This window comes from Ixodes scapularis, unplaced genomic scaffold (assembly GCF_016920785.2).
Source record: "Ixodes scapularis isolate PalLabHiFi unplaced genomic scaffold, ASM1692078v2 PGA_scaffold5__190_contigs__length_132052651, whole genome shotgun sequence".
Lineage (NCBI taxonomy): Eukaryota > Metazoa > Arthropoda > Arachnida > Ixodida > Ixodidae > Ixodes > Ixodes scapularis.
Window position 1 is genome coordinate 56176279 of NW_024609880.1, and position 20079 is coordinate 56196357.

General features: G+C 46.8%; 2 protein-coding genes across 3 annotated transcripts in view; one reads left to right on the top strand and one right to left on the bottom strand.

The window, feature by feature from the left end:
* Nucleotides 1-9513, top strand: part of LOC8052376 (maltase-glucoamylase, intestinal) — a 79952-nt gene extending 70439 nt beyond the window's left edge. For both annotated transcript variants that reach the window (XM_029981396.4, XM_042294022.1), the window contains 6 exons: nt 717-773; nt 4090-4232; nt 5536-5624; nt 6430-6479; nt 7294-7467; nt 9285-9513. In XM_029981396.4, the coding sequence (XP_029837256.2) occupies nt 717-773; nt 4090-4232; nt 5536-5624; nt 6430-6479; nt 7294-7467; nt 9285-9353 (582 nt within the window). In that variant the 3' untranslated portion in view covers nt 9354-9513. The remainder of the gene's footprint in view (nt 1-716; nt 774-4089; nt 4233-5535; nt 5625-6429; nt 6480-7293; nt 7468-9284) is intronic.
* LOC115313047 (UPF0764 protein C16orf89) overlaps nt 1-20079 on the bottom strand; it is a 370567-nt gene that overhangs the window by 167995 nt on the left and 182493 nt on the right. The window lies entirely within an intron of this gene.

Consider the following 20079-nt stretch of genomic DNA (forward strand, 5'->3'; position numbering starts at 1 on the left):
CACTTCACAGACGATGCACGCATCGGGAGAAGTGCTGGCGACAGATGGCGTAGGCCGCGTCAAGGAGGCGCCTACCGATTCGGGTTCTTTTGTAAGATCGTCTGCTCAAACCGAATTGCCCGGCGCTTTTTCGGCGCGGAGTACGCCATCTGTCGGCAGCACTTCTCTCCATGCGTGCATCGTCTGCGATGTGGCGGCGTAGATTGCCTATCACAGTTTTATTTATTTTTTTTTTTTTAAATCCAAATAAACTTGTAACTTTCTTCCACCACCTGCTGGCACATCTGTGCAGCGGAGCTGGTCCTAAGAGATCGCAAGAGGATTAAAAACCGGTCTCGTCTCTCTCAGTCGTACTCGGTTGCAAGAGTGTGAACGGGCCTTTAGTTTGCACGCCTTAGAAAACGTCCTGATGAGTTAAACTTGAAGAACATAGAAAAGGGCACGATGTATAAGAAATGAGGTTCAACAAGGCTCATTCTTTTTTAGGCATCTCGCCCCTTTTCTTTGTTTTTTCAGTTTAACCCATCAGGATGAACGCTGTGTGTATGCCTTCCTTGTTTCCTGTTTCTCGTTGTTCTTTTTTTTCCCCTCTTCTGTTTTGTAAAATGATCAACCAACTTGCCCAACTTTCTGCCTTGTTAAGCGTTTAGGATCTGAATGCCGCGCACATTCAACTACTATTATTCTAAATATCGTTGAACGGACTGGCGTTTCAGGGGGTCGTCTCCGTCGAGGGCTACTTTCCGGCCGGAACGTGGTACGACTACCACACGGTACGCAAACTGTGTTTCTATACTGAGTTTCACTTTCCGCCTGCCCGCGCCTGTCCGCCGCGGGCAGGCGCCGCGGGCAGCGCCTGCCCGCGGTGGACGCTGCCAGCCATCCAAGCCAATCTAGTGTCTTGGTGAGTGTCACGCAGACTTGTACACGTTACTGAAAAAAAGTAACTGATTACAATTACAATTACTACAGTCAAAAAAGTAACCGATTACCGTTACTGATTACTGCCTCCCAGAAGTAATTGAACAATTACTGCAAAGTAATTGATTACTTTTCAAGTTACTTTCACGTTACTTCTTATTGCGATGACAGAAATACACAAATACACAGTAAAATATTGCGTACACAATTTTGTTTGGTTATTGTTCCCTTTTTTGTTTTCAGACCCGGACCTTGTCGTGTAGCTGACGCGTCGACCTAAGGAACAAAGCCCACTAAAAAGTCAATAGCGAGTTCCCGCTTCCCGTCTACTTTATCAGCAATCTGCAACGAGATCCGGAACTCCCCAGCCAAGGCTGGTGGCGCGCTTGTAGAAGAGCGTGGCGCAAAAGAAAAAAGGATTTGCCGACTAATCCTAGTTTTATTTTTTTTAGATGTTAAAAAAATGTCAATCATTTTTGCTCCATGGCTGAGTGACTATGTTGATTTTTGTGAGAAAAAAAAAATTGTGGAATGAAAAATGTAATTGGTAATTGTGTAATTGATTTTGTAATTGATTACAGAAAAAAAGTAATTGAATTACTCCGAGCGTTACAGCTTGACAAATGTAATTGAAGCGTTACAAAATTACACTTAACTGTAATTGATTACAAGTAATCAATTACTTGTAACGCGTTACGTACAAGTCTGGTGTCACGTGACCTCTAGAGGGGCGCATCGACGCACGAGGTGCGGAGTCACGTGACACGTTCGCAGCTCGGGATTGGCTGGGATGATTTGTAGCCCCGCGTCGGTCAATCCTAAGGTGAAACGGAGAACACGGTGACACCGTGCACCGGTTTGTTTCGATTGCTCGCCAAGTACTTACGAATTCGCTCTTTCAAATAACGAGCATTCAGAAAGGCTAGTGCCAATTTAATTGAATGATTATTCTGATTTAGGTTTCCGTAATATCCCGACCGATTCCCCACTCCCAAAAGATAACCCACCTTTATTTTTAGCGCCATCTGCTATTTTTTTCTCAAATACACCAAAATATAGCCCACTTCTAGTAATAGCAGGGCCCTGGCCAATGGCGACATCGGCAGAAATGGCGTTACTTAGAAGGACGGGAGGGAGCTAAGCAAACATTGCTGACTGGGAAGGACAGTTGTGCTTGGTTCATCGCCCCTCGCTGCAATCGGAAGTTTCGCAGAACACAAAATCTAAAACTAGCTTTTTGTTTACTCGTTTTTTGATCGCACACCGAAAGTTAGTTTGCTCCTTATTTTTACCCGATTTGCTTTGGAGTTTAGGTGGGCTATCTCTAGGGATAGTAAGGTATAGTAAGTATAGAGAGGATGCATCTTCAGCAGTAATAACGCTTGTTAACAAGTTTTCTTCGGAAACCGAAAAGAAAAATCTGGTGTTGATGCAATAGCTATTGTTGTAATATTTTTGTTCCAATAAGCGGTGTCCTTTATGTCAGTTTTAACTGGATTCTTTGATCCACGGTCACACTGGTAATATGACATTCACAAAAACCCGTCTGCTGACAGTCTGTGCCGTGTTTGTCTCTTGTCACATTCACACAGTCCTGTCATGTGTGAAAGAACTGTCACACACGACAGTCCTGTCTCATTGGCCATCTAAAAACTACCTGCAGTCATGTTCGAAGTCATACACGTCTGTGTGAATCAAGCAACCATACTTCAAACAGACACGTCATTATGTCTGCAGCGAGCGCCGTATTTTCTTTTTTGTGTGTGTGACGTATGAGCAGTTAGTGCGATTTAAGCCGGGGTCACACTGCACATACATCAGACAAAAAGATAGTTTGAAAACTCGAGCCACTGCAATAGCCGTGGTTCGAATGCTGCGTGCCAAGTGTTCTCCTCGAACCCTTTGCTATGCGGTATTCGAAGCGTGCGGATGCCGCGGTGACTCGCGTTTGAATCCGTGAATACAAATGGTATTTTATATGATGTATAAAGCAACGTGATCCCGGCTTTAGTGTTCACGTGCGCCGAAGTCCCAAGTGCACAGCGTGACGCTGTTGGCGTGAACGAGCTCGTCTCCTTTATAAATGATGGGTTGCCACAAAAAAAAAAAAAAAAAAAAAAAAACTATTAATATGGTGAAGAGTTTTTTTTTTTTTTTTTTAACCAACTTACGTAAGCGGAAATCTTGTATGCCCTCCAGTCCCCCCTTCGAAGTAAAATGCGAAGCGCCGATGTTCGCGCGAACAGCTTATCGCGGGCTGTAGAGTTTATAAGTTATTCCTCTCAAACTCTATTTCGTCCCTCATTCACGTACCATGCAAAGTTTGTTTAGTTCCTTTTAGATTATCGCAAACGTTTTCACAAAGAACACCCCCCCCCCCCCCCTTCCCCGCCCAGAGAAATTGTGCAAAACCTAAATAGCCGTCAACGTGTGATCAGTCACGCGAGGTGGAGTTCACTTTACTCTTGTGATCGCCTTGAGAAACATGAACGCATCTCCACGTGGTGAACGATGTTGATTGGGGCGAAGCTCTGGTGGTGCTTGTCTGCGCAGACGCTGAGCCGCAGCATGCCGAGCCTTTCGTTCGTTTTCATCCATGCCAGAAAGAGAATGTGTGGTATGGAACGTGGTTATATACGCATTTGACCGCAGCGCTCTCTCGTCTATAAACGTTGAGCCGATGCATGCAAAGTTTAACGCGATTATATACGCATTTGATCGCAGCGCCCTCTCCTGTATAGACGTTGAGCGGCTACATATGCAACGCCTCATTCATGACATCCCCAGTTCTTGAGTTACTACCACATCTCAGAGCCCCCTACTCGTCCCGCAGTCGTGGCCGAGTGGTTAAGGCGATGGACTAGAAATCCATTGGGGTCTCCCCGCACAGGTTGGAATCCTGTCGAGTGTCGACTGCTCAAAAAAAATTTTTTTTTCATCATTGTTTTGACCTACACGGGCGCGTGAGTACACGTGCTCGTGCTCACGAGCACGAGCACCAGCAAGATCGATGTGAGCACGGACGCCGGACGGACAAGGCTAGACCCTAAGGAGCTTCGCCCCTAAAAGTTAATTTGGGCAGATCTACCGTAGAGCGCCTACAGGCCAATTCCTGGGCCGAAAGCAAGAGTTGTGTTCTCGAAACTGCGAAATATGTGTTCATTTCAGGGCCGCCAATTTTCTCAAGCTGACAAGGGACAATGGCTTACCGTGTATTCCCCGATTTCTGACCCCGAACGTCCGTGCAACTTGCACCTGAGGAGCGGATACGTGTTCCCCACGCAGGCACACGGGAACACCACCAATGTCAGGTAAGCCTGATGCACCCTTCATATCAGTCGAGGGATACTGGATATTCTAGGGGCACTAGGTTCAAGTTTTCCAGAGCATGATGAAGAAAATTCAGTCATGCTTTGACCACGTTAGTTTTTTTCTCTTTCTACGCGTTACGTGGTGCAGCGAGAGACCCAATAAAGTGCTCATTTATTCACTAAAGCACGGGAAGTGAGGCCACGCTTCATTCTCGAACTTTCTGACTCTTTTCACAGAGAAACGGAACAAAATGGGGTGCTTCCAGCTTCGACCGCTGAGAAGCTGTAATTTCGCAGTTTGTCGGACGCCGAGAATCACGAAAGAGGCATAGAATTGGGAATAAATACAACAAAAACAATTTGGGAATAAAGTCAGCCCTGGTCTGCATTCCTTAAGCTGATATTATGTTTATATCCTACCTTGCTAGCTTGTGTGTGGCGCTATCATAGGGACTGGCGCGTGAGCATTGCTGTGAAAAATGCTTTTCTTTCAAAATGACCCCATAAATAAAGCTCTTTCGAAACAAAATACAGTTAGTGCGCAGGCGAGCTGGTGGAAGTTTTCCACGATGTACTTAACCGGAGAATGGGGCAGAAGGATGTTATGCCTGCCAAAGTTTTTTTTCCTCCTTCTGCCCCAGTCTGGGGTTAAACACATCATAGCTCTTCATAGAATTTTTACCACTTTCTCTCCATGCTTCAGATAAATTTAAAGGCAAAGTGTGGCTACTAAGCCCCCTCGGGGTTGTCCATACTAGTAGAGTTTGGTAATCTTTCGAGGGCTCCTCCCGGGTCCAGGAATCATGGCAGGGAGTCTGTTGACCAGAAAATAAAGTGGCCAGTCCACCATTTTGTGCAAGCGCCATAACACAAAATGACTGTAAAGCCAAGTTGAGGTGGCCAGATCTAAAGAGCTACTATCACAGCTCGTCGGTCACATTCTTTGTGTATTGACACTTCATGATTAGAGCTGTCATTGGTGACATCGGTGTGTTTCACCGTGATGTTCAGCCACCGAAACTTGTGATGCCGAAGCCACACAAAACCTGCGTTGGTGAGAACCCCGTTATATAAAGAAATGCAGGACTAACATTTCATGTGATTATATTGATAATGTTAACCGATGGGAATAAAACAAAGCATAAATTGAAGGTTACTTCTGTTGGCACATACCTGCCTGTGCATGTAGCTCTGTACCGTCAAAGTCTAGGAAATTAATGATCCACGACACTATGCTCCTCGAGTGTGAATGTACCTGCATGATATCGCATCAATTGACAACTTTTCGTAAATTCCCCTACAGTCGCAAGAATCCGATGAAACTGATCGTTGCACTGAACAGCTCTGGAGAGGCTCACGGCGACCTGTACTGGGACGACGGTGAAATGAGAGGTCAGAGATTTTAATTTACCTAGGACTCTCGATGCTTTTGGATCGTGTCAGAACGTTCCTGAGTACAATCATTGCTTTGGCACATTTAAGAAGCTTCAGGGGTGCCAGAAACAGCTGTTTTAAAATTAAATAGAATGAAACTCTTGGAATTCATGTGAAGGCATATTTTCACAGGAAGTTGTATGGTCAGAAATTGGTACATATTACATGATGGCAGCAGTGTGCACCTTTTGTTTTGCTGCATTATTGTAGCATAGGATGGTTCGACTTTGGGCTGGGTAATATGTAATGCTATGAAAATAATTGAAAAATATCTTGCATGCAATTTGGAAGATACTGAGTTGTAGGATGTCTTTGTTATAAATTTAAGTGACGACAACGTTTAAAAGAGGTATTTGCGTAGCGACATTCGGCGAGCATTGCCTTTTTATCACTAACTGCCAAAAAAAAAATAGCGTGTTTTGCATTTGTAATTTACCGTTATAATTGGACAAACTATCAAACGTTGATTCGCTTCCACCAGGTCCTTCGTCATGGTACTTTTTTCATATTTTAGATGAACCTTCTGTTGCACTCGCTACGCTTAATTCATTGCCTGTAAAATATTCTACAGCGTGGATAAAGTACTATAAATAATATGACCGTCAAAATGTAAATAATATGACTGTAAAAAAAGACAAAAACTATTTCTATATAGAAGTAGCTTTTTTTTATTATTTGGTCTGCGTTTTTGAACTGCAACTTCTGGAGATTGTCTATTGTGAAATATGTGTGGAGTTAATTTGTCGGCAATAAATTTTTTCAGATGCCCAAACGCTGGGAGAATACATTTACTTGACATTCAAGGCAGCGAACGTAAGTACACCTCTGCTCAGCTTCTGAGCTCTGACTTAACAATATTATTATACAAAATAGCTTTTTTTTTTTTTTGTGAAATCGCCTTATGATATGTTGCCATCATTGCAATTAGCTTACTTATTGATTACTGATTGCAATTAGCTTACTTATTGATTACTGCTAACACCAATTTATTTGACCGCGATAGTATACTAATGCTGGAGCATGCTGAGGGACCTTACACATCTTGCAGATAAAATGGCACAAAGCGGCAAACGCAGAAAACGTTTATTTGATAGGAAAAGACGCAGGAACGTGGTTACGGCACCATCTATCACACTTTCCGAGTGGGTCAGTCGGAATCGTAGAATGCCAACAGACACCAGAAGATGCCGCTGCATTTCCCGATTAATGGTAAAAGGTGGAATTGTGTTGGCTCCTGTTTTATATATATATAAAGAAATCAGCAAAAATTATCCCCAACGCGTGCAAAGCAGAGCGCAGATTGGTGGTGCTCTTGTGTGTAAAAGTTGAATATACTGCAGCCATTAGATTACTTCAGATGTCACAAGATGTGCGATCATAGCTCTTCATTGCTCCGATCAACCAGTAGCACGAGCACCTTCCTCTATGCCACAGCTCTGACGTCATATCGCTGAGGTGGTGCTAATCTCCGTGCAGCGCGTGCGCACTTTCGAATCTCGTTTCTGCTCACGCGCAGTGCCTAGCACTTGTTTGGGGAGACGCGGGCTTGCTTGTACACGAGGTGTTGGTCTAAAGCGGGCCTTTCCCTGAAAAAGAAAAGAAGAGCAAAATGTCATCTTTTTTGCAGAACACGCTGACCATCGCATGCTTTCAGTACAAAAAACTGTTTCAGTCTACGTTCGACCAGGTGGCCATTATGTCCGTGCGTGTGCTAGGCTTAGATAAGAGGCCGGCCAAGGTCGAACTGGATGGCTTCTATCAACTCTCGAGAAGGCAGTATCGGTGGCATCACAGCAACAAGGTAAGTTTTTTGTTCTGAGCACTCTTTATGACGGACCTCTTTATCAAGTTACGGACTGTTCTTGTCAGTCTAAAATATTCAACAATGGTGTGCTTTCGATCGTAGATGGTTGTAAAATATTAAGGCGAAAGCCCTTACTTGTCCCATTCAGCGAAAAGGCGACGTATAAAGCTTTAAAAATATGATTGAGCGGCAGGTGCCGCTCAATCGTATACGCAAGGACGACGCTGTTCATCCGTGCTCGTTGTGCGCTTCGTGCAATGCACTGTGAGGCGATTCCGTCTACATTTACGGCCTCGACATCGGCAGCAGCGTCTACATCTACGGCGGCTTCCGCAGACAAACGTGGCCGCCCACGCAAATACGCAGCAGCATCCTTAAGTGTCCTCCTCTAGGCGTCGTCACGTCGTCCCCTAGGCGTCGTTTTCGACGTCGTCTTAGACGTCGTCCTTTAGGTCATTCTAGATGTCGTCCTAGACGTCGTTCTTGACATCGTTTTCTAGGACTGTCATCCTCGACGTCGTCCCCAGACGCCGTTCTTGATGTCATCCTCTATGTCGTCCTTGAGGTCGTTTTAGACGCCGTACGTGGCGTCGTCGATCTCTAGGACATCGTCCTATACGTCGTCCTAAACTTTAATAGTTGTACAAACATTACTCGAAAACATTTCTCTCGCGGGGCACAGAGCCGTATATGAGGAGAGCTTGGCCACCATAGCGTTCCTTACCGAGTGAGCCAATTAGCCCGCGGCGCAGAGCCAGAGGCGTGAGCGCATGCGCTTGAAGTTCCGGCTCCTCCCAGCTGAGCGGGGAGGGCCGCCATTTTCATTCATTCGCCCGGCGAAATGCATGGGATTGACATTCCGAATTTCGGTTCTTTCCTTTTTTTTGACAGGCCCTGGAAAGAAAATGATATAGTGTTATTCTTCGGTGGCTTAAAAAGCTAATGGATAAAGTTTTTCCACGTTTGAACGCAAACTTTTATTCAGGCGAAAAAGAAATAAGCCCGTGGCAGACGACGCATAGCCTCAACATTGCTCCGCGCCGACAGCGTTGCGTCAAAATGGAGGTCGACTCTTCTTTACTCCCTTCTTTCTCTCTCAGTTCTTCAGCGCTCTCCTTCGTTTCCTTCACCATTCTTCTCTCCGGCGCCTTTCTACACGAAAACAGTCTTGAGTGTCCTCCTGTATTTTTTTTTTTCTGTCATGCTATTCCATTAGCTTTCAGAAATGTTTTGTTTACTGTGCTGAAGAAATCCGGGGTCACAGTGCTTGTACATCCTACAAAAGACAGTCTGCGTACATATTTGAACGCGAGTCACCGCGAGATCTATGCTTCGAATGCCGCATGGCAACGAGTTTAAGGAGGAAACTTGGCACGCAGCATTTGTACCACGGATATTGCGGTAACTTGTTTGAGACCGTCTTTTGTATGATGCATGAGCAGTGTGACAACGGTTCAAGGTTGGTTATAAGAAAAGAAAAAAAAAGTTTAATAAAAGAATGGGGAGAGAAACTATCCAAGAGTACTTCACGTGTGTCGGTTTTCCACTTTCCCTGTTGAAAAAAGTTAATATAAAGTTTTGTTGCTGAGTGTTAATAAATTGCACAGAGATGGGAAACTTCATCTTGCATACCGGTGCTCACGCTGTTCCTTAAACAGAAATAATACGCGGGAAGTCATTAAATCAAGATAAAACGCACCAAGATCTTTGTCTTCCCATGTGTTGCAGTGAGGTAGGGGTATTTTACTTTATTATTTATAAGCTCATTTCTATTAATATTTTCTGTTCTTGTTGTTTTCTTTTCCCTTCCCTAGGTTATGGATCTGAAGAATATTCTAATACCGCTAAGGAAGAACACAACCGTGCGCTGGTCAATGTCGTGACAGTCCTTCAGTTTCTGTGACATCTATCTCTGAAGACGACGAAGATGAGAACGAAACTGTGCCTCGAGATCTCTCTTACAGTGTGCTACCTTCTAAGTCAGACTGGCACGTCAGTGTGAGTTCGTAAAAGAAAAAGAAAAGCCCCCGAGGTCTCCAAGGGTGCTGACACCACTGATCTCTATGACAATTGCTGGATCGCGCTTCCCCGCTTGTTCGCTGCAGCGCAAGTGAAGCCACCGGGCTTCACTCGCTTGGGATACGATTTGCCGTTTTTGCTAGCCTTTGCTGCGGTTTTCCAGCGTGCTGACGACACGTTTTCTACTCGTTCGTCATCATTCGCCGAATAAGTTTTTTGAAGACTCTGTGTATTGTTGAGACTTGCCGTTGTGAACACGTGGAAAATTTTACGAAAGTGCAGTGTCGCAGGAAAAAGGCACAACGCGTCGAAAGGAAGGGCTGGCGGCGTGTTCAACGCGTCATTGGCACGCCGAAGTGCCGTGTCTCTGTGCCTTCGCACGCTTGGATACCGACCAAGAACCGACGCCGTGTGTATGTGTTCAGCGAGTGCAATGTGCGTGAAGCTGTTCGTGCCTCTGGATCAGCGTCTTTTCCTCTCGCGGTTTAGGAACGAGCTTAATCCAGCGTCCACTAGCGACGGAAGATGGGGAGAAGGTACGTCTTTTTTTCGTCCTTAGACGATTTCCACAATACCGTGCACAACAGCTCCTCATCACTGATCAGTGCTGGCTTATTATCAACCCACTTAATTGCACTTGACGTTTGAGCGCGGCTCGCCTAATTGTAATTGGTCAACAGATTGCACACGACCATATCGGCCGCGCTTCAAAGATTTTCATTCTCGTCGTCTTGTACTTTTGCTTTCGAAAACCCCCCTGGCTCCACAACGTTGCCCTATTCGTGCTCCCACGGAATCTATTAGAGTAGATTTGGGACATAGCCATGGTTAATATAGTACATAAGAACACGTACAGATCTCCCCCTTTTATTGATAGCAACTCACCGGAACAGCTGGACGATCCAGAACTCCGTGGCCGATATACATAAATGATCTAAAGGCATCTACGCGCGACACACGTTCAGAACTTTGGGGCGGCGTCAATTCTTGACCGGTATCCAAGCGTGCGAAGGCACAAAGATGCTACACTCGGCGTGCCAAGGAAGCTTTGATCACGCCGCGACACCGGCGACACGCTTTCGACGAGTTGTACCTTTTGACACGGCTTCACGCACATTGCACTCGCTAAACACATTCACACGGCGTCGGTTCTTGGTCGGTATCCAAGCGCGCGAAGGCACAGAGACACGGCACTTCGGCGTGCCAAGGATGCTTTGAACACGCCGCCAGCCCTTCCTTTCGACGCGTTGTGCCTTTTTCCTGCGATACTGCACTTTCGTAAACTTTTCCACGTGTTCACAACGGCAAGTCTCAACAATACACAGAGTCTTCAAAAAACTTCTTCGGCGAATGACGACGAACGAGTAGAAAACGTGTCGTCAGCACGCTGGAAAACCGCAGCAAAGGCTAGCAAAAACGGCAAATCGTATCCCAAGCGAGTGAGGCCCGGTGGCTTCACTTGCGGGAGCGGCAAGCGCGATCCAGCAATTGTCATTGAGATCAGTGGCTGACACTGATCTCTATGACAATTGCTGGATCGCGCTTCCCCGCTTGTTCGCTGCAGCGGAAGTGAAGCCACCGGACTTCACTCGCTTGGGATACGATTTGCCGTTTTTGCTAGCCTTTGCTGCGGTTTTCCAGCGTGCTGTAGACACGTTTTCTACTCGTTCGTCGTCATTCGCCGAAGAAGTTTTTTGAAGACTCTGTGTATTGTTGAGACTTTCCGTTGTGAACACGTGGAAAATTTTACGAAAGTGCAGTGTCGCAGGAAAAAGGCACAACGCGTCGAAAGGAAGGGCTGGCGGCGTGTTCAAAGCATCCTTGGCACGCCGAAGTGCCGTGTCTCTGTGCCTTCGCGCGCTTGGATACCGACCAAGAACCGACGCCGTGTGTATGTGTTTAGCGAGTGCAATGTGCGTGAAGCTGTTCGTGCCTCTGGATTAGCGTCTTTTCCCCTCGCGGTTTAGGAACGAGCTTAATCCAGCGTCCACTAGCGACGGAAGATGGGGGAAGGTACGCCTTTTTTTCGTCCTTAGACGATTTACACAATACCGTGCACAACAGCTCCTCATCACTGATCAGTGCTGGCTTATTATCAACCTACTTAATTGCACTTGACGTTTGAGCGCGGCTCGCCTAATTGTAATTGGTCAACAGATTGCACACGACCATATCGGCCGCGCTTCAAAGATTTTCATTCTCGCCGTCTTGTACTTTTGCTTTCGAAAACCCCCTGGCTTCACAACGTTGCCCTATTCGTGCTCCCACGGAATCTATTAGAGTAGATTTGGGACATAGACATGGTTAATATAGTAGATAAGAACACGTACAGATCTCCCCCTTTTATTGATAGCAACTCACCGGAACAGCTGGACGATCTAGAACTCCGTGGCCGATATATATAAATGATCTAAAGGCATCTACGCGCGACACACGTTCAGAACTTTGGCGCGGCGTCAATTCTTGACCGGTATCCAAGCGTGCGAAGGCACAAAGATGCATCACTCGGCGTGCCAAGGAAGCTTTGATCACGCCGCGACACCGGCGACACGTTTTCGACGAGTTGTACCTTTTGATACGGCTTCACGCACATTGCACTCGCTGAACACATTCACACGGCGTCGGTTCTTGGTCGGTATCCAAGCGCGCGAAGGCACAGAGACACGGCACTTCGGCGTGCCAAGGACGCTTTGAACACGCCGCCAGCCCTTCCTTTCGACGCGTTGTGCCTTTTTCCTGCGACACTGCACTTTCGTAAAATTTTCCACGTGTTCACAACGGCAAGTCTCAACAATACACAGAGTCTCAAAAAACTTCTTCGGCGAATGACGACGAACGAGTAGAAAACGTGTCTACAGCACGCTGGAAAACCGCAGCAAAGGCTAGCAAAAACGGCAAATCGTATCCCAAGCGAGTGAAGTCCGGTGGCTTCACTTGCGGGAGCGGCAAGCGCGATCCAGCAATTGTCATTGAGATCAGTGGGTGCTGATGGAACCATACTCTTGGCATCGGTGCTCAAGTGGCTGACAGTCGTGCCAGCAACGCCGCGGAATGAAGAATGAACATGTGTGTGATTCTATGGTGTAGCGCTTCTTCTGGGAGACAGACATTTTGATGTAGAACAAATGCAAATATTTCTTTCATTTCAGCAAACATCTTTTCATCGGGGATTTAGAATTTTTAGATAAGGCGAAGCCTTGAGGTTCCGTCTCTGCTGTAGCACTGCCAAGGCCTGAGAGGAAACAAAAGCAGCAAATAGAAAACAGCCAAATATGGCGAACGAATTGGAGCCTTGAGTCATGTTTACTCTGCACATTACACTCTATGTGGTATTCACTGCCGGCCATAGCTGAGCTGGCTGCTGCTTCCGCACATTGCACCCGTACCATCAAGATTTTCTCTTTGGGAGGCCTTGCATAAGAACTCGTCCCAAGCATGCGCTGTGTGCAGTCCCCTCAAATATGGCGTCCGGTGAAAACCGCCTATATGGCGAGCAAGCGTTCTGAAATTCGTCTTTGGAGCGTCGGAACGCGAGAAGGGGCACGCCAATCAAGGGGTAACACGAAGAACATGTTGAGAACGCGCGATGACGATGCAGCCAAGATCGCGCCATTTTTTGTCGAGGTCGAGAGGCGAACAAACGCACTTGGGAGCATTTAGGGTTAGACAAACGCATGATGTGCACAAGGAGCAAACTAGGCTTACACCCCGTATTAGCGCCGAGATGTTTTGGTGGCGCCCTCGATCGGTTACCTTTCGTGACGTCATTACCTTATGAACAACAAGTTCGATGGGGTTTGTAATGGGCATGGTGGAAGCCTGAAATCATAGCGCTCTCAAAGCAACACTGCCAACACCGTCAAAATTGAAGTTTTAACATTCCTCTTATTTCCGTCGATGAGACACCCTTTGCTGACGTCATAGTTAGGATTCGGCCAATCGTGGTGGGCCGACCACAGCGACGCTTTCGATCGCTCACGTCGCCAATAGTAGAGACTTGTTACTCTGGTATATACCTTTCTACTGTATGCTAGCGTATACTATATACACTGTATAGTGACTATTTACTGGCGGCCATAGCTGTCTGCGCGGCTGCTGAGCACCTACTGACGGCGAGCTTCCGCCGTTCTTATGCAACGTGCACATTCCGCACCATCAAGATGGCCGGTCTTAGCTGACTATTAATGTGAGCTCGTCCTGAGCATGCGCTCTAAACATCGCCTTTAAATATCGCGTCCAGCGAATGCAACTTTATTCCCCCCTTTATTTGTTTGGTATGTATATATGTATGTATGTATTTTGTGGCACATTCTCTTTGAAACAAGTCTAAATCGACACGCACCCCCCCCCCCCCCCCCCCCCCCCCAAGAAAAGAAATAGTTTTAGAAAAGGAGTGGTTCCATCCCACTAGTTCACTCGTGAATAGACCACCAAGCCTCAAGCCTCTGTTTGGAACACGTGAGGCAATTCTGTCCTTATGTAAACTCGAAAGCCTGGTCGATGCTTGTGACCACTTTTGGTGCACGCGCAAGTGCCGGACATTCGAGAAGCAAATGTGGAACTGTTTCTTCCGCATCAGCACATGCACTGCAGCGCGTGTCCGTCACGTTGGCGTCGTACTTCCGTCGGTAAAGGCAGGTGCGCAAGGCCCCACCTCGTACCTCGATGAGGAGTCTGCTGCCCAGTGTATGCCCATAAAAAGTGATGGGGGCGATTTCGTTTTTAAATGATGCGCAGAGGTGCATGCTCGTGTGTCTTTGCATCTCTTCCTTCCATCGTTGGGCCTCTATGGTCTTAATTTGCGATCGCACCTGGGTGACTCAGTCTTTCTTAGACGTAGGCTCGGCGACCATAGCGAAAGCACCATACTTCGTACCAAGACGGATGACACGTCGCCTCCATCTTGTGTGTACGTTTTGTAGGTTGGTATACGCGAATACCCGTCTTAAGCGTGTTTCACATGCAGCGACTTTGGCCGCGCGATTTCTGCCGTCGCGGCGCTCGTGCCGCTCAACCGCTGGTGCTGGCCAGAGCGCAGCGACGGCAGAAATCGCGCCGCTCTAGGGCCGCTTTACCCAGCAAATCTCCATCCTTATGTCGCAGTCGTGCGTAATATTCCATCTTACTGCTGGCCTCCTCCCGCGTCTCGAAAGTAGACGAGCCGAGATCTCTCTGAATCAGTTCATTTGCCACTCGTCCGTGACAACCCAGCGCCTGCCTTCCGATCTCCCTTTGGCGGCGTTCTACGTATCCACGAATCTCGCTGGGGCGCAGGTGACGGCATTGGCGAAAGTTAATCCAGGCACTGCCACTGCTTTCCAAAGCTCCCTGGTGATGGCGTACCGATTGGTGCTCCAAAGGCTTCTTCGACGGAGTACATTTCGCTTTCGCAATGCTGACGCCTTGAGATTTGTGTAGCGTTCAGCCAGATAGTCCTCTGAACTGGTGAGTGTCGCACCAAGGTATTTCTACTTCGTGTTAACTGGAAGCACATTGCTCTGGATGGTAAGGGACCCAAGGCCTTCGCACTGTCCTGAGAACTGTACAACAGCCGACTTGCTGGCATTAAATTGAAGCTGGAGTCAATCCGCTGCCACTTCACACGCAAACAACAGTAACCTTATACCTGGTACACTGTCGGCCATCAGAACAATATCGTCTGCGAAAGCCAGCCCGGGAAGTCGTTGTACTATTACACCTCCGTGTTGCTTGTGTTGCAAAGTAAACCCAACGCCAGTTTGTTCCAGTGCCCTCTCCATGCCGGATGTATATAGCATGTAGAGAACGGGAGACAACGGGCAGCCCTGACGTAGACCTCTGCGCACCGGAACGTCTGCAGATGTGGTACACCGTTCAACGTTGACATCACGCTATTGCCATCATAGAGTCGCTGAATGAGCCTGACCTAGTCATCCAGCATGTTGAGCTGCCGAAGCCTCCCGAGTAGCGAAGAATGGAGACACTGTCATTCTTCGCTACTCCCGAGTTGCGAAGAATGGAGACACTGCCTTTGCAATGTCTAAAAAGCAGCATATTAAATTTCTTTTTTTTTTTTCTTTCGCGCGATCTCAATACACTGTCAGCGTGAACAAGTTATGACCTAGTCGACGAGCTTTGCGGAAACTGTTTTGCAATTCCGTGAGGACACCATTACTTTCAGCCCAACACCAAATGCGCCAATTCAGGATGGTCGCAAACAACCTGTAGGCCACAGCCGTGACAGTAATTGGTCGGTAATCTCCGAGATGTTGCTTGCTTCCGCCTTTTTTGGGGATAAACGTCACTCGACCACGCCTCTAATCGCTGGGAATTAGTTAATCTCCGCACACCGCAGGCTATGCGACTAAGCAGGTAAGCCAGTTGGTCTCGTGAATCTGGTCGCAATTTCTTCAACACCTTAGCCGCTATTCCGTGTAAGCCCTGGCCGGTACTCCTGTTTAACCGCGCGAGTCCGCGGTCTAGATGCACTCGCCCCACTCGAGTGATATTGTCATCTATGGAGGCTGACAGGGGCACATCTTTCACAGGCCGACTAGGATCCACGCTATCCTCTGCAGGAACTTCCACGTGTGCTGTACCCAGTGTTGCCAGGTCTACTGATTTATCAGTAGATCTACTGATTTCATTCCAGGTTTACTGATTCACTGAAAAAAACGAAAATCTACTGACTTTTTTTTTAGTAAACATATAAAAATTTATTATTTGGCCCCTTCAGTTCCCAGGGTCGCCCATCAAAGGAAACTCATATTCTCAAAGAATTAAAAATGAAGCACTGGCTAGATGGCCCAGAAGCCCGTCCTATGCGAGTGACTTAGCCGTATATTCATTTATCTATTCACCCAGAGCAAGTTCGACGATAGAGTTTGGCCAGACTATGATCTCGCCGCCGTAAAGTCTCTCTCCCGAGTGAGCCAATCAGCCTGCGGCGCAGAGCGAGAGGTGTGAGCGCATGCGCGTGAACTCTCGGCTGCTCCCAGCTGAACGGAGAGGGCTGCCATTTTCATTCATTCGCGCGGCGGGATGCAACAAATCGACATCCAAATTTCGGTTCTTTCCTTTTATTGGCAGGCTCTGGCAAGAAAATTATATAATGTTATTCCTCGGTGGCTTAAAAACCTAAAGAATTAAGTATCTCCACGTTTGAACGCAAACTTTGAGACAGGCGAAAAAGAAATATGCCCGTAACAGACAAAAAAAAATTGGGTTGTGTGTGTGTTTATACAGCCTAGAACTTGGTCTGCCTCACAGGGGCGACGAGTCTCCCAGCTGTAGATGAGAAATTTAGCCAGTGCGGTACAGCCGCTAGCCTGGGGTCTTTAACGTGCACCACGCAGTAGTGATACACGACCGCACGCCGGTACGATGCTCATCCAGATCGAAACGGGCAGGGGTGGGGCTCGAACCCAGGATCCCTGGGTTCTGCAGCGCGAGCTTTCGCTCCACGTGCTCCGAGCTGGTGTGCGCTAGACCACTCGGCCACCGGTCCCCCCGTAACAGACAATGCGTGCCCTCAACAGTGCTCCGCGCCGACAGCGTTGCGTCAGAAACCTTCCACAGCCCAGAAAGGAAAAATGACAGCTTGCAGAAGACTTCCATTGGACGTGTACGGACACACTTGCCGGAACGTCTTGTTTTGGTTTCGTTTCAATATTAGCGATAGGTGGATGGGGTGGATGTCGCACTGTCGCCCTCATCTGTTAATCCCAAAAGTGACTCAGTCTCGATTTCAAAGAATAATCCTCGAAATCGGAAAACTAATCAATGCTAATAAAAAAAAATAAACATTTGCGGTGCCATTTTATTTTGTCCTTCATAACGAATTACTCGAGAACTGTTTTTTTTTTTAAATTTTTATTTGTGTTTATTACCATGTTATTTGTTACTCCATACTATTTCTATGTCGTATGGTTTAATGGAAATAGCAAAACATGGCAAAACGTAGATTTCGTAGAATCTACTGACTTTTGTGCAAATCTACTGACTTTTTGGGAATCAATCTGCTGACTTTTTTTTTCTCCGTCTGGCAACACTGGCTGTACCAAACATGCTGTATAGCTGTTTCGCAAGTAGTTCTTTAATATTCTGAACTGGATATCCAGTGTCATGCTCAAGCAGTTCAGGTGCTCTGTCCTTGCCATCTAGAGAGCCGATATTTCTCCAGAAGTTTTCTCCGGCATTTTTTCCGCCATCCCGGATATTTTTTATCACCTTGCAGTCATGTGCTTGTATTCTTTGTCCACGATGTCCTGCGTTTGGGCCTTAAGTTTCCTGTATTCTTCCCATAATGCCAAAGTCACAGGCACTTTACCAAGAGTTTCCAATGCGTGTCTGCGTTGGCGGTTAGCGGCTTGGCGAAACTGGATGGATCGTCTGATTTCATCATCCCACACCGATACAAGCTTTCGGCTTTCTTTGGCGCCCTTCACGATGGCGTATTTAGCGATGACTAACCTAAGTTCTATTGCATAATTATCATAGGTACGGGCGTCCGACACGCCGAGTACATTCGTCAAATGTCTTCGCGACAGCGTCTATGTCGTCCTCTCGTAGGTGTATCGTAGTTCTGCGATGTGAAAGGTACCGTGTTTTCTTAATTGTACCGAAGTGCAGGAAAATGTTATTGTGGTCGCTACCAACACTCCATTCTCCCTTCTCATCGGCGATCATTTTTTGAAGACTACTACCCAGCCTTTTGGAAGCGAGCGCATAGTCAATGCATGTTTGGAGGTCCCGTACTGTCCAGGTATACTGTCCCTTACAATCTTTTCTTAAATTCAAAATTCCCACTTTGAAATCATCCGCCAGACGTCTCATCATCGTGCCGTTGTGGTCACCCCGTGTGTCGAACTCAACCAGATGGCCGTTAAAGCCTCCCATTGTAAGCAGAGAGAGACCGCGATCTAAGTTATGATTACCTCGACGAATGCACTCAAGGAGGGTGTTGTTCTCTTCTTCACGCTTGCTTCCCACAGAAACATAAAGAATGCATACAGCTGTTGGTATTTTATCTATTTCACCCTGTACCCACATGTGTTCTCGGCAGTCTTCCGACAACCGAAGCCACCGGTGTTCACTACTTTGCCAAAGGACTCCTACGCCACCCCCCCCCCCCCCCCCCCCCCCGCCACCTCTTCTCTCATCTTCAACTCGATTACACCCTGCCCAGCACCACGCTGTGCCCCTATGGGAGGTTCTTCCATATCACGCTAATGAGTTTCCGCTACGCCAAATAAAGAAACGCGTTGCATGTCCAGGACCGTATATAATTCATGCCACTTTCGCAGACGTCCTCCGCCATTCATATTTAAGAAGCCCACCGCAACACTTCTCTGCTTCCGGCGCTGTACTTTTGATCTCGTTCGATTCGGAGCGTAGACGTGATCAACTACCTCATGCGCTCCGGCTCACCTCCTTCCTATAACTTCTGACACTGCTGAGCCTCGATCTGTTGGCACACGACGCGGTGTACTAAACTATCAGCTCCAGCGTAGGGGGACGCAGGAGGGTGGCGAAGAAAGTCTCCGGCTAACCAGTTGTGTGGAAGTTGGTTTGTAACTGTGGAAAATATGTCGGCCTGGTTGGGCGCTCTCGGGTGTGACAAATGGGGAGTTGCTGAGGAGTTTGTTTGTTTGTTTATTTTGAGTGCCCAAAAACAGCCAAAGCGTATACATTGGTGCACTTGTTAGTAACAATTCAGATAGCACATAAACGCAAACAAGAAAAGTATGGTCGCCTCACACACCTCTGAAGGAAAAACACAGGAATTGAATAGATGCAAAGCATGAACAATATTTCAATACATGAAGCAAGCACTTCCTAAGATGAGGTCGGTTAGGGTTGAAAATGTCAATGCCATCTGATTCCAGAAGATTAAAGTAGTTTTGCAGTCGGCCCGAGAGTGACGTGAAATCGCTGTAATTGACATCGAAAGTGCGACTAGAACGAACATTTCTACCGGGTATATAATAGATGTGACCAGAGAGCTAATATCGTGATTACAATGTATGCATTTAAACAAGAATAAAAGGTCGCGCGAGCATCGTCTTGATGCAAGGTTAGTGATTTGCAATTGTCTAAGCACTTCGTTGTAATCATATGGATCGTGTGATGGGGATCTAAAATGATAAGTTCTGGCAAATCTTTTCTGTACGCGTTCCACATCATTGGAAGCTGTAGCACTAAGGCTGTTCCAAATCACAGTGCAGAAGTCATGTTTTGGAAGAACTATGTTTCGATAAAGTACGTAGAAAAGGTAAACACTTGAAAAACACTTACTAAATCTTGAAATTGCACCGAGAAGACGAAAACAAGAGCTCACAACGTATGTCGCGTGCGAGTTAAAGTTGAGTTTGGAGTCTAGCATCACTCCCAGATCTTTCACAATCGTAACTCGAGTAATCGGCGAATATTTTAAGTAGTACAGAAAGTGAGTTGGATTAGTCTTACCCATGAAAGATATTACATTTGTTTTTCCAATGTTAAGATCAAGCCCGTTATCTTTACACCATAGACAGATGGCGTTGATATCTTCCTGCAGTAGAGCACAATCATTTAATGACGAAGTATTTTTATAGATCTTGAGGTGATCAA